This window comes from Epinephelus moara, chromosome 19, assembly GCF_006386435.1.
Source record: "Epinephelus moara isolate mb chromosome 19, YSFRI_EMoa_1.0, whole genome shotgun sequence".
In the NCBI taxonomy this organism is placed as follows: domain Eukaryota; kingdom Metazoa; phylum Chordata; class Actinopteri; order Perciformes; family Serranidae; genus Epinephelus; species Epinephelus moara.
In genome coordinates, this window is record NC_065524.1 from 37,230,652 (window position 1) to 37,245,328 (window position 14,677).

Consider the following 14,677-nt stretch of genomic DNA (forward strand, 5'->3'; position numbering starts at 1 on the left):
TGTGTGTGTGTGTGTGTGTGTGTGTGTGTGTGTGTGTGTGTTCCAGTATCTGTACATTTGTAATTACACTCAGGAAATGTTTATTCATGTTTGATTGGGTGGGACCAGCCGGGACTCTGGGTACATTTAAACAAACTATTTCGACATCCTGTTTAAAGTCGCTTTCAGGAGGAGCAGGGAGAGAGACGGAGAGAGAGGGAGGGAGCTGGCTGAGGTGGATCGGCGGGCACTTATGTAAGACCCAATCCTGAGGCCCCTTTAAACTGATGCTGGAAAAGAAACAAGGAGCCTGAGGTCAGCTTTAAAGACATGGAGTGTGAATGTAGTCCGATCAGCCACGAGGGCCTCCAGCTGAAGTAACGTTGATAAAGTCAGGTCAAACTAATCAATCAGAAGAAGAGTTCTCACTCCCAATTAGTCAAATACAGCAGCTTGATCAGTGGCTCTTCAAACAGTCCAGGCTGTTTTCATGCACTGTTCATACATACACCTACAAAAAGTAATGCACCGTTCAACCCACATAATCACAAGACAATAATTTGTGTATAACCCACACCTGCGATATATGCCACCTTCTCAGCTCACTTAGTAGTTTACCCCTCACCTTGCCTCACCACCACATCTACCTGCCCACACATTTCCTGCTCCTGCTGGTCCACCTCATCCAGCCAACTCCACTCACCTGTGGCTCATTACGTCCTGTCACTATAAAGTCTCCAGCTTCACAGACTCTTGTTGCCAGATTGTTCTTCGCCATTCCTTTGTAAGACTTTCCAGCGCTTACCCCTGGACTGCTTCCTCTTTGCCGACCTTCTCTGCTTCTGACTTTCCTGCTTCACCTGCTCCCCGGTAAACCACTCAGCCTTCTGTCCTCAACCAAGAGCTCTGCTTCTGTCTTCCTGGTTTCTCTTCACCTGTTTCTTGTGGCTGTGTGGAGAGACCATCACTCAGCTCTCTGTAGTGAGTTTACCTGTTCGTCTGCGTATGGTTTCCTGCGCTGGTGATTGCTTCCCCATGTGGCTGTACATTGCACCTTTGTGTCGCCCCTGGTCTGATCCACCCTGTCAACAGTCCCGTGCAGGTCCATTTATGATATACGTTCGGTTTCATACAGGACACAAACAGCGGTCTCTTGGAGGAAAGTCCTGTGTTTGTTTGACCCATCCATTCACCTCCTCCCTGCACAGACTTTCTCACTCTTCCCACTCATTGTTGCTCTGAGCGTCTGACCCACAGATGGGCTTACATTGGAAAGCCTGCTCTGTCTCACACAGACTCTAAAGGGTGCCTTTTGCATTGTTATCAGACGCTAAAGCCGGGTGCACAACCTAACCCATTGACGGATTGACCCTGACCGGAAGTCATTCATTCTAATGGAGGTGAAAATGACGGATAGTAACGGACTAGCGCACAGCAAGGCAGTGGTTCTGTTGACTGTCGGACCGTAGAGGCGTTGGATTTTTCCTACCTGGGCGTTGACAAGATGGGAGAAACGGAGCGTAATGGTGCCGGAAGTAGGAAATAAATTGCAGTCCCAGTTGTAAACAAACAATATTTCATTTATTTATGCAAAAGAAAAATAAGGATAAGCTTTTTTTCCACTATTAAAAGTGATTGTTGACCATATGTTGATTTCTATGCGGTTGATAATTACTCTATATTTTCGAATTTCCCATTCATTTCTATATCAGTTCTTTCAATAGTACACTACTCAACTCGTCTCAGTTTAGTTGGTAACGTTACAGTGACAGTCAACATGAGAGATCTTCGCAGGAAGATATTGCTAGCTCTTCTGCTAGATGATTTCGCTAACAGCTCTCGTCGACAGCACGCTAGCTAGCCGCCCGCATCTGGCCAGGTCCGTCAATGACGGAACCTCGCGGCGTTGTTCTGGGGGTGGGGAATGCGTTGGGGAAATGCTCCGTTAAAACAGGAAAAATAGGTTGTGCACCCGGCGTAAGGGCCACTGACCTATTTGACAATCTAGGAGTGAGAATGGGTTGGCATGAGATTCATTCAGTGGTGTATACAGATTTTAATTTGGGAAAAAGAAGAAACAGGCAAACTCTTTTCAGATGTGTGATTTACTTTATGAGCCACCAACTTTTCCATCTGCTTATTTGATCCTTTTGTACACAATCTTATTCATCTGAAATGACGTCATATACGGCTCACTCGAATTTTGTCCTGTTTTCTGTTCTGCAGCCTGTTTTTCTTTACTTTCAATTCACGTTAAATCCAACCTTCTTTTTAATAATTATTACACTTTGCTTACAAATGATACTGTCAAACAGACAAATGGAAATCAGGGTCATGTCTTGGCCTGTCCCACAGCTTGTGTTTACCATTAGTCACTTCTGTTTGGGTCATCGCCTTTGGAGGAAATGCAGGAAGAAAGTGCAGAATTACAGGAATATTGGCCTGTTAATGACATCAAAAGGAAGAGGATTGTGGTAACTGTGCCCAGAAATATGACTTTTTCTTTCTGTTACGTTCACCGGAATTACATCTGTTTGGGAAACCACCAGCCCCCCTGCTGCTGTGTGGGTCATTTCTGATAAAGGCAGATTATTTTCAGATCCAGTCAAGATCCAAGAATTTCCAGAGATGCTGTGACTGAGAGCAGGTTGTTGTTTAGTGTGTTTAAAATGATGTACCTGTTCACCAACAACTGGGACGGCACAACAGTGTGTGATTAAAGGTTTAGCGATGTAAGGTGGCCGTGGATGTGAATGAATGCCTGTGAGAAAGAGGATGAACATACAATGGCTCAGAGGGACTGCTGCTGGGTTCTTATATACAGAGCTGTTTATATCACAACCGCCCCCTACCCCCAACACACGCACATACACACACACACACACACACACACACACACTCTACCACTCTCTCTCTCTTATTTCCTATATGAAGAATGCAAGCTGGAATTCAGGAAGGGGGCCATTTTCCCCCGGAGCCCATTTTCAGTACCAAGAGAATAGAGCTCAGAGGGCGCGGTATTGAGTGTGTTTTCTGAGTGTATATGTCTGTGTGTGTCACAGGAAGTACAGACAATTAATGCCGGCCACAAAGCCATGTATATTGTTTGTTTTTACACTGAGGGTAGTCTGTGAGACATAAAATGCAAACTTAATCTTTATGTTGTAAATTGTTTCTTGAATATCCGGTAGAATTTATCTGCCCGCTTCATAAACACTCAACTTTCAAATTCAGTTTGCCTTCATGTCTTAATTAGAAGTGCTGATATGGAAAAAATACTTTATTAAGATATCAGTATGTTACAATATGTAATATTTAAGTACAGTATAGTGTGTACTATGGGATAGTACTTTCCATCTTTTCGAGTCACACGTGTGCACAACTGTGTCGCATCTCAGCATTTTTGTTGATAAATTAGGTTTATCTTTGGAAAATAGGACTATTGTAGACCAGTTATGATGATTATGATTTCAGCAATAATTTATTTTGAAAGGAATCAGTATTCATCAGTATGGAAAATGCCCATCACAGTTTACTTGTGCAAAATTGTCATTTTTTGTTCCGCGTATCCTGTTGAGGTTCGTTGGGAGGTTGGATTCTATTTTGTATTTGAGTTTTACAAGTTGGAAAATAACTGAAATAAAGTAAATTAAACTATAGTAACTTTATGTATTCCTTATGTCATGTAGCCGCCTGCTTCATTTTATCTTATAAAGTTTACTTAATGAAACCAGTTTGGAGGCTTAAAGGAGCAATAAGTGAAATTCATAATTTCTAGATTGAAGGAATTAAAAAATTGCTATGTGAAGAACTAGAGGTGTAATTTCATCTGGAGTTTAGCATGACCTCACACACCCTCCCTCTGTGTTGATCTCCAGCCCATTGTTTACAAGCCGGTCTGGTTGCGTGTTCGTGTACGTTCATGTGTCTTTTGAAAACAGACAATGCATGTAACAGGCTGAAGTTGACACGGCATCCCAGAACGTCAAAGGTACCTTAGACGTCATATGTGGACGTGAAAAATCCATGACCAAATGTTGATATGTGACGTCACAAAATGTTTTTGTTTTTGAATTATCGATGGACACATGGTGTGATATGTCTTGGTTGTGACTCTCAAGCTTAACTAAATTAAATGAAGAGTGACTGACTCCCTCTTCCTCTCTCCTCAGGACCGGTTGTTCTTTGTGATGGAGTACGTTAACGGAGGCGACCTGATGTTTCAGATCCAGCGGTCAAGGAAGTTTGACGAGGCGCGGTCTCGTTTTTACGCAGCTGAGGTCACGTCCGCTCTGATGTTCCTGCACCGGCATGGAGTCATATACAGGTAAGATGGCAGCATCAATCTGTGTAACAGGTCTCCACACAGAACATATGCATTCAGGCCTCTATGGATTTTTTTATTTTTTGCAGATTTGTTTTCATGTCATTGGGATCTGGGTTTGGTTTGCTCCATGAAATTGGGTTTAACACTATTCTGCTGCCCTTTTGCGCCCCTCACTTCTCTGCACATTTGAGTTAAAGCTGAACTCTTAACTCAGACGCTGTTCCTTTAATCGCTGATACACTGTGAACATTCTGTTTATTTGATTTAGTGCTTCCCACTGAGATATGCGTCTCCATTACAGCATAAAAGAGAATTCCTGGAAAAATAAAGATAATAAACATTAACTGAAACTCCCAGCATTAATGAAGAGGAAAACTGTCAACCAAAGTGCACTTTTCAGTACTTCAACTCATCTTCATCCTTAATCTTTGAAATACAGCGGGGCATTAGTGAGCTGTTTATTTGGTCTGAATCTTCCAGCTGAGAAATGTATTTTCCACAACATAAAGCGTTCTTTACATCTTGAATAAGAAGCTCTCATTGGTCTTGTGGATGTTTGGATCAAGAAACGATCACCTTTCTCCTTTCTCGAGACTTCATGTGGTTTTAAAATGTGTTCTTTTCATGTCTATGCTAAAGTGTTTGAATCATTTTTCACAGAAAAGTACTATACAAGTACCCTAAAATACTCTTATTGCAGCTTCTTACGTTCAGATATTTGCAGCTTTACACACTCTCCCATGACGGTGAACTAAAACCCTTTGGCGTGAGTACGAAACAAGACATTAGATGACATCATTTTGGGGTTTGGGAGAGACAGACCGACATTTTTCAACATTTTAACACATTTTTCGATAAAATGATTAGTCGACTAATCAAAGAAATAATCGACAAATTGGTTGACAATGAAAATAATTGTTAGTTGCTGCTCTAGTACAAAGACACCTGGGACACAGGCCTGTGAAATATGCTCACTAGCACATGCCAAAGCCAAAAAAGTTTGACTTTCAGAGTATAAAATTACCCTGATATTCCGCATTGTCAAGATCATAAAGCAAGCACTTTTGAAAAGTTATCAGATGCATCAAATTCCAATAGTGAAATGAATCATTGTGCAGGGGTTGTGACAATCAACAGAAAGTTTCCACTAATTTACAGACGCCTTTTCACATTGTAAAGCTATGATAAAAAGCCCTCAGGGTTCCCACAGTCATGGACAACCCCGAAGATTCGTAGAATTTCACAATCACTTTTTAAGTCATGACATCAGTGAAAATCATTGAATGTCGTGGAATTTTGTTGTGTGTAATGAAATTGTTTCAGTAGTTTTCCATGGATAACCTTCCAAGTAATGTCACATAACGGCAAATTTATTTTTGCGGCATAATGCAGATCAGCTTAATATGTGTGGATGTGTGAAGTTTGTTTTCCATCATGTAAATTTCTTCATTTCCTCCCTGTGTTCTGTCTCATGTTTGCCAGCTGGCTGAAATCATGTTCGAACACAGTTTGAATCTGGCCTTGAAAAGTCATCGAAGCGTTTTAAAATTTTGTCCATGAAAATGTGTGGGAGCTGTGATCCTTGTTGGGCCTCATGGCATCACATGACAGACGCGGGACGTGTAAGTCAAAGGTCTGGACAGTATGTCAAAGTGACTTCAAAGTCTGGGGGGACCTGGTCGAAATTCACGCACTACGCAACTAAGTACGCATTGTCAAAGTCTACATGGATGTGTACTCACAGAAGAATCCAAATTGAGACACAGCACAAATAATTCAGCTAAAAACCCTGAAAAACAATGATGTAACTTCAGTGGCTTGTTTGTTTTGGTAATTATCTTGAACTTGGTAGAGTTTTTAGGAACCAGACTGCCAGAGGAGCTAATTTGAACACAAAGCGGTGTTTGTTTTGTGGGGTGAACATGGAGTACTCTTGTGCTCAGTCATACTGAAATGCTAAATATTCCTTTCAGATGAAATATTTTTGTCAATTATGAAAGTTGTTGACCCTGGAAGCGCTCTGTGTCGGTCTGCAGGTCGAGGTTATCTCACTGTCCTCCTACTGTAGGTTGTATTATCTGTCTGCGTGGACTCCTCAGTCATAATATCATTGTCAGCCGATAGCAAACACACAGCTGGTCCCACAAAAGCAACACGCTGCTCGAATCATAACACCATTGTGATGGACGGAGGCCCAGCGCAGGTTCAGGCTGTTTGCTCCCAAAAAAAAACTGCGGTGGAAGAAATGTGAGGTCTTCTTTTCTTTGTTTTCTCTTCACGAATCAGAGGTTTGATTTGGTGTTTAGATTCTCTCGTCATGCAAACCGCGCGTGTGTGTGTGTGTGTGTGTGTGTGTGCGCGCGCGTGTGTGTTCATGCTGCACCATCTGTGCTATGTAAGATAATGAGCCTGTTTGTGTGATTTTGTTTGTGTCATTATGTTTCCTGTTCACCTGTTTTATCCTCTCACCATCAAGATCTTTAACACGCACACATTCATGCTTCGATACTTAAATGTCCCTCATTGACATAATGCATTTCCTAAGCTCTACCCTTAACCTAAGGGTAATTATAACACTTGCACCCCTGAAATCAAGTCTTAACCCTCAAACGCCCCATGTACTGTACAAAGGCTATGTCCATGCCGCAGCGGCCGTGGGTTAAATTCCAAGTCCAGGCCTTTGTTGCATGTCATCCCCTCTCCCTCTCCCCATTTCATTCCATACTTTCCTAGCTACTAAAGGCAAAAAAAAAATCTTTAAAATTAAAAAAAAAAGATAATTTACCCTCAACTAACTCACCCTCAAACCTCGTGACCAACGGCAGCATCAAAAACAAGTGTTAAGAAACATGATTGAATAAGCACACAGGCTATTTTTGGTTGGATCTTTTTCATTCTGGGCTGCTTTGTTACTGACTTGTGCCACATTTCCACTGCATCAAAGGGTACAGCGTGGCTCTGCTCAATTCAACTCGCTGATCTGATACTAGAAGGTGGAGTTAAAACAGTTCAGTTCAATTCAAGTCAATTTTCAATTTTTAAATAGCCAAGCTGCCGTCAGTAGTGACCTCAGTTTTTTTTTAAAAGATGTCAGCATGCAAAACAACACTGTATACTACACCATACAATTAACAAAGTTTTTTTTTTTTTTTAGATATTTTTAGCCTTTATTTGATAGCACAGACAAGTGTGAAAGGGGGAGAGAGGGAGTGACATGCAGCAAAGGGCCACAGGCTGGACTTGAACCCGGGCCGCTGCGGCAACAGCCTTGTACATGGGGCGCCTGCTCTACCACCAAGCCACCGACGCCCCACAATTAACAAAGTTTAGATATTCTTCAGGATGGCCATTAATGAAAGGAATCAGCAAGTGCAGAGGATGATGTCACAGCAGTTCCACATGGTGTCACCATGGTGATCAGCTAACAATCCTGCCTCCACTGAGGGGGTACTACACGCAGTGGAAAATGAAATAGAGAAAAGCACCTGGTACCAAAGTGAGTTTAGTCAAGTCGAGCTAAAAACCATTCAGTGGAAAAAATGTAACATCCTAACATGCCTGAGATAAAAGAACAACTACTGTAAAGTCATTATCAGAAACTAAAGACATAGTGAACACCATTGAACTATTCGATGGATAGTTTAGGAAAGTTGATATTTCCACGACAGCAGCCGTATATTTATGTTATGTAAATCAGTGTCAAAGACCAATGACAAATCAGTGTTGGGTGTGCTCATCCAATCAAGTTAATCTAGCTGTTGGAGTCGTAATAGAGAACTTTTTTTGTCCATTTAAAGTTACAGCTGGCTCAAACCACTTCCTCTCTGAGCCTTGCTGAAAAACCAGCAAACCAAACCCATGTGTTAAAGAGCAAGATGAAGAATTTTACCACTGGACCCAAACTGAAAAAAACTCACTTTTCACAAATAAGCAGGTGTAGGTTATAATGTGAGGACCTCTCAGGAGCAAGATTGTTAAATTAACCGCCTCTGGGTCCATTTTCCATTGACTTACAATGAATAATAAATTAATTTTGTTGGATGGCATATTTATTAAAACTACAAGTTTATTCAATCAAAAGAAAACATGGCTGTGTTTAAATGATATATTAAGCATTATAATACCTTCTCTTAAAGAATAGATCCTATCTTTTCAAACATCAGACACTCTCACCCAGGTGACCCAACTGGGGCTGATCAGTCCCCAACTTGCATCCCAGCAGCAGTTGACCATGGGGCCTCCCTCCTCAGCCAGCCCCACTATCCCCAGCTTTGTAAAGACTCTGCAGAGTGACCAACCTGCAAAGTTCGACCATGATCACTTGTTTGGTGGAATCAGAAAATATGACAAAGGTGATGATCGTCTTTGGGCCGTGGTGATCATGCCACCAGCGGTAGCGGACTTCTGCAAGGGCCTTTGGGCAGCTGCTTAAGATGTGTTCAAGGGATCCTCTTTCAGAGCACAGAGCACAAGATAGTGTATCACTCTGGCCTAAAATACTGTTTTGACATGAGATGGGGTTGTTTTTGTCCCAGTTTATCCCCCTGTGCCGTGCACTTAGTTGTGTGTGTGCAGGTGTACAGTGTGTACTGCCTTTTCAAAGTCATGAATATACAAAATGTTGGCATGAGCACAGATGCAGCATCCGCAGAAAGATCAACCCGGCTGGGAAGTGATTAAACATGAATATTATTGTTACATGTTCAGAAATGAAAGGTCAGCTGAACGTGACAGAATATGGTACAGTCCTCTTTCACACGTCATATTTGTCCTTTAATCACTCAGTTTCACGTGAGCAGGGCTCCCATCAGGTGCTCTGGTCTCCTCATACAGTGAAGACAAAAGAGAAAGGCAGAGACAGGGACGGGGATTCATTTGTTAAATAAATACAAGTTAAAAAAACTGGACCTGTATTATTACACATGAGCTGACGCTGGCTTTAAACGTAATGTGAATGTATTTGCTGGTTTCTTTGACAACCTGTTTTTGCTAGAGGGCTTAATAAAGTCTTGTTTTGTTCTATCTGATCGGGATATTGCCAGGTATGTTTTTTTTGTCTGCAGGCAGCATGAAATATGACTAGAATTAGCTGACTCAAAACAAACAGTAACACCTCGCCCAGTGCCCATCAAGGACTGTCAAACTGAGAGGTGTTTATCCCATTTAGCTCAGCTTGTGGAAAGAAACCAAGCTTGTTTTTCTTTTGCACATTTGACAGTTTAAATAGCCGCAATGGTGAGTATTTCACAATGGTGAATTCTGACTAAATAAGCAAAGATCAGCTTACTTTTCGGACAACGCCAATTTAAAAAAAACAAAAATAGAAAAACAAACACTGTTACAGTTGAACCAAAGAACAACACTCCCCCTTTCTGTTAAAAACAAAGCCCAAATGAACTTTAACACAGGGGGAAACACAAAAACAGAAATGTCCCATGATAAATAATGTTAGTGAAACATCTAAAACTATATTGTACCACTTCACAGTTGTAAGCCTAGTCAAGTCATCATTTTCTTCATTTTATCCTGTTAGACATTTGTGTGAAATTTTGTCATAGTTACCCTGTGAATTCTTGAGTTATGGCCAAAAATATGTTTTGTGAGGTCACACTGACTTTGACCTTTGACCTCCTACCACCAAATTCTAATCAGTACATTCTTGAGTCCAAGAGGACGTTTGTTCCAAATTGGACAAAATTCCCCGACCGTGTTTTTGAGATATGCTGTTCATGAGAATGAGACAGATGCAAGGTCACACTGACCTTGATCTTTGACCACCAAAATCTAATCAGTTCATCGTTTGTGCCAAATTTGAAGAAATTCCTTCAAGGTGTTCTGGACATATTCCGTTTACAAGAATGAGACAGACGAGGTCACAGTGATCTTAACCTTTGACTTACAACCACCAAAGTCTAATCAGTTCATTATTGGGTCTAAGTGGACGTTTGTGCCAAATTAGAGAAAATTCCCCAATGGTGTTTTTGAAATATTCTGCTCATGAGAATGAGACGGATGCAAGGTCACACTGACCTTGATCTTTGACCACCAAAATCTAATCAGTTTATCGTTTGTGCCAAATTTGAAGAAATTCCTTCAGGGTGTTCTGAAGATATTTTGTTCACAAGAATGAGACAGACGAGGTCACAGTGACCTTGACCTTTGACTTACAACCACCAAAGTCTAATCAGTTCATCATTGAGTCCAAGTGGACGTTTGTGCCAAATTTGAAGAAGTTCCTTCAAGGTGTTCTGGAGATATTTTGTTCACAAGAATGAGACAGGCGATGTCACAGTGACCTTGATCTTTGACTTACAACCACCAAAGTCTAATCAGTTCATTCTTGAGTCCAGAGGACGTTTGTTCCAAATTAGACAAAATTCCCTGACAGTGTTTTTGAGATATTCTGCTCATGAGAATGAGACGGATGCAAGGTCACACTGACCTTGATCTTTGACCACCAAAATCTAATCAGTTCATCGTTGTGCCAAATTTGAAGAAATTCCTTCAAGGTGTTCTGGACAAATTTTGTTCACGAGAATGAGACAGGTGAGGTCACAGTGACCTTGACCTTTGACTTACAACCACCAAAGTCTAATCAGTTCATTATTGGGTCCAAGTGGACGTTTTTTTTGAAAAAAAAAAAAAAAAGCTCAAGGCGTTCTTGAGGTATCACGTTCACAAGAATGGGACGTATGGATGGACAGACCACCCAAAAACGGTCGGCGGAGGCATAAAATATTTTGCAATAGGAAAATGAATTTCTTTTAGTGTTTTCAGTGTGCTACATCTTGTTCACTCACGAGGCCAAAACTGGTGGTAAAAGTTCAGGGATAAAAAGTGTTTGTTGATTTGTTGGCTCATCATGTGTCATGGCGGCTTAAGCCTATCCCAGCTGACATTAGGCGAGAGGCAGGGTTCACCCTGGACAGGTCACCAGACTATCACAGGGCTGACACATAGAGACAGACAACCATTCACACCTTTGGGTGTTGTCTTTGGACTGCTGGGGGAAAGCCGGAGAACCTGGAGAAAACCCACGCTGACATAGCGAAGACATGCAAACTCCACACAGAAACAAACAAAATGTAAATAATAAGAGAGTAAAGAACACTAACAATACGCTATAAACTGGAACACAAACAAGAGGATAAAATCACTAAACGCTTATGTAACTTACTTCCATCCTGTGTCGTTAGTTATTTTTGCTGCGTGATCTCAGAGCGCCCCGTCCTGCTGGTGCCTGCTGGACCAGCGCTCATTGTTTCACACAGTTTCTGTTACAATGATGTTAATAATGATGGGGGGTCATAATCATAAAATGTCAATGGTGTGAATTGGGTTGGCACAATTTAATTCAAATCAGTCATCAGGGTTAAAGCCAAACGCTCACAGCTTTATTGTTTTGTTTTGTTTTTTATTGGTTTTGGCTGCATAACCAGGGTTTAATGCGACACTCCACCCAGAGTCTGTCTCTGGGTCAAACGCTCCGACTGTAGAGTTGAAATGTAGAAAGCGTCCTGTTACCAGAAACACCTCCAGCAGACCCCGGCTCCTGTTTTCAAGTAGAGATAACAGAGGCTCGGGCCTGCTCGGATTCATATCTCTTAATAAATTCCATTAAGAAAAATATATGAAAACATCCATAGAAATGTCTCCAAAGAATTCTGCACGCTCCACCTGCGTGGACACAACACAAAGCAGTCATATGACCCTCACATTTTTATCCATGTTGAGACAGAGTTTGGGCAGAGGACAGGGCTGAGTATCACTTAAAAAATGACGATACCAGTACCCTTAAAGTGCTACTGATAGCAACAGACAGGCCAGGTGCCAGGATGAAGTGACTGCAGGGGCTGTTTGCAGTTTTCATAATCTTCATTGTGAAATAGACTCTAATAAACATCTTTGTTAATTGGCCTTTATTAAGCAGCATTCTGCTTTGTATGCACACAGCAACTGTGCAAAAGACACGCAAGACCATGCAAAAAATAAATCATCCGTGTATGAAAAACAGCAGCTCTCCTTTTGTTTGGTTTCTTAAATTCCTGCTCACCTCCAGAAGGAATTCATTCCCACACTGAGGTTTAAAGAACCTGCTGACTCCAGTTCACAAACATTAAGATTAATGGTTCAGTCTTTCAACATTGTTTTCACAGTCATGCTGTTTTGATAGTGAATATTACTCTGTCAGATGTTGGCAGGCACAACACACGCACACACACACACACACACACACACACACACACACACACACACACACACACACACTGCATATTAATTTGTGATGCCTAACTGTGCTACCTGATCCTCTGTCTCTCTCTCTCTCTCTCTCTGTGTCGTCCCTCCCTGACTCACTATGTTGACCAGAGGAAGATGAACAACAAGTGTTTTGGGAACATTATGTCCCGACTCTCGCTCCCGCCCCATCTTCTCCTCCTCCCTCCTGCATCACTCCCCTGATGATCATCTTTTCTCCTTGGCAGCCCCTCGTCGACGCGCCCATCACTTCATTTCCCCCCATTTCATTTTTAGAAAGCAGAACATGTTCTTCTGTTTTACTTATTTTTAACATTGTTGAAGTCCCACGGGACCAAACAGAAGGTGATGTTTGGGTGTGATAGTTTTGACGGAGCAGGTTCAGACTGGTAGGCAGATGCATGTCGTGATCAACACACATAAACACGTAGGTGAGGCTCCGCTGGAACATCATGGCACTGTCTTGATGTTGTCTGAACACGAGCAGCTGCTGCCTAAACAAAATATTAAAAGTAGAAACATTGTGATTTATATCAGGAAATATCTGATCGATGAAAAAGGAACAAGAAAATCTTCCAAAGCATTTGATGGCAGCTAGTTTTCTGGTATTGAGGTTTGATACCCAGCCCTAGTTTTACAGTACGGAGTGACAGGACTCTTGAGGGTGGACAAAGGTCATATCCAAACATCTCAGCTGTTTTTGTTCTTCAGACAGATCCATAGTTCTTTTTGTATTCCTCATACTGATGTGTTTGTCTGGACTTTTGCTGGAACTGCTTCTGAGGACAGTGACGGACATAAATGTTTTTTCCTGGGTTGAGTTTTTGCATCAGACTGCTTGACAGATATTGTACAAATACTGTCACAGCTCCCTCACAACAGCTCCACATAGGACACTTTTTTGTCATTTAGATTTGTATTTGTATCTTAGATAGTAATAGATAGATAGATAGTAATAAGTAATGGCAGCAGCAGGTTTAAAGTGCTTTGTAGGTGGAACTGTTGCACAAAATAAAGGGTGTGTGCTCTGATCAGTGTTCAGCAGCTACATGTTGATGTGTGTGTGTGTGTGTGTGTGTGTGTGTGTGTGCATGTGTTGTGGAGGGGGTGACGGAGGCTCAGTCAGTGTTTCTATGGTTTTGTATCTCTGTCCTGATGGCAAAAGGACAATCAAGGTGCTTCTCAAAGTCACTGAAGGATCCTTAACTGACTGACTTTAAAGGAGGCCATGTCATCAAATCCTGTCAAAGGACTGTTCCAGTGTCAAGGATCCTTCAGATTCAACCTTGGACAGAGTCCTTCCTTCTAAGCGGACATGAAGTACCCACAATTGTTTGCGCACGACTTGCGGGCAGAGCTTTTTTTATCATACAAGCATGAAAACATATTGACAGACACCCTATAATTCACACTATCCAACATGTCCACTGCCAAACAACATGATTTTTATTTTAAATAAAGTTATTTTGATAAGACAGAGATGGAGAGCTAATTCCCTACCCCCCTCCACGCCCCACTAATCACATGATAATGACATGATAATTGCTCTAATTCTTTCAGCCTCAGTTGGTGTATTTCTCAGTGAAGCGTGGTGAGTAAACACATAAGAATGTCCTGCAGGCCAAAGCATCGCTCATTTGTTTTGAGGTGAACATATTTCGGAGGATTAGCCGACACGGCAGTGTCATGTAAGCCTACAGGTTACGCAGTGGCGCAGCTCTTCAGATCAGATACGCTATTCATATTATTGTAGCTGAGTGTGTGGTGACTAGGGTTGGGATCCGGATCCGGTCACATTTGGCGTAACGGTTTCTGCAAACGGTTCCTAGATTGTAAAAAAAACAAAAAAACAAACAAAAAAAAAAAACATCACGTGCATTTCCATTAGAGTGCGGCACGGGCCGCATATTTCTGTCCGAACCCGACCGAGCCCGACATCCGTGTTTGAGACGGGAGCGGGCGACGGGAGGTCCGAGGCTTCCAGCGAGAGAAGAGGGAGAAATATAACAAAATAAGATAAAATAGGAAAAACCTGTCTCCCTCTTTTATTTAATTTTCAGCGTTTAATCAAGGCGGAGGCGGGCGGCGGGAGGTCCGCTTCCAGCGAGGGGAGAG

General features: G+C 41.9%; 1 protein-coding gene across 1 annotated transcript in view; it reads left to right on the forward strand.

Moving 5' to 3' along the window:
* The window catches only part of LOC126406789 (protein kinase C epsilon type-like), a 110,403-nt gene that overhangs the window by 78,991 nt on the left and 16,735 nt on the right, over window positions 1–14,677 (forward strand). Inside the window, exon 11 of the mRNA XM_050071292.1 lies at window positions 4,152–4,306. Within this exon, the coding sequence (XP_049927249.1) occupies window positions 4,152–4,306 (155 nt within the window). The remainder of the gene's footprint in view (window positions 1–4,151; window positions 4,307–14,677) is intronic.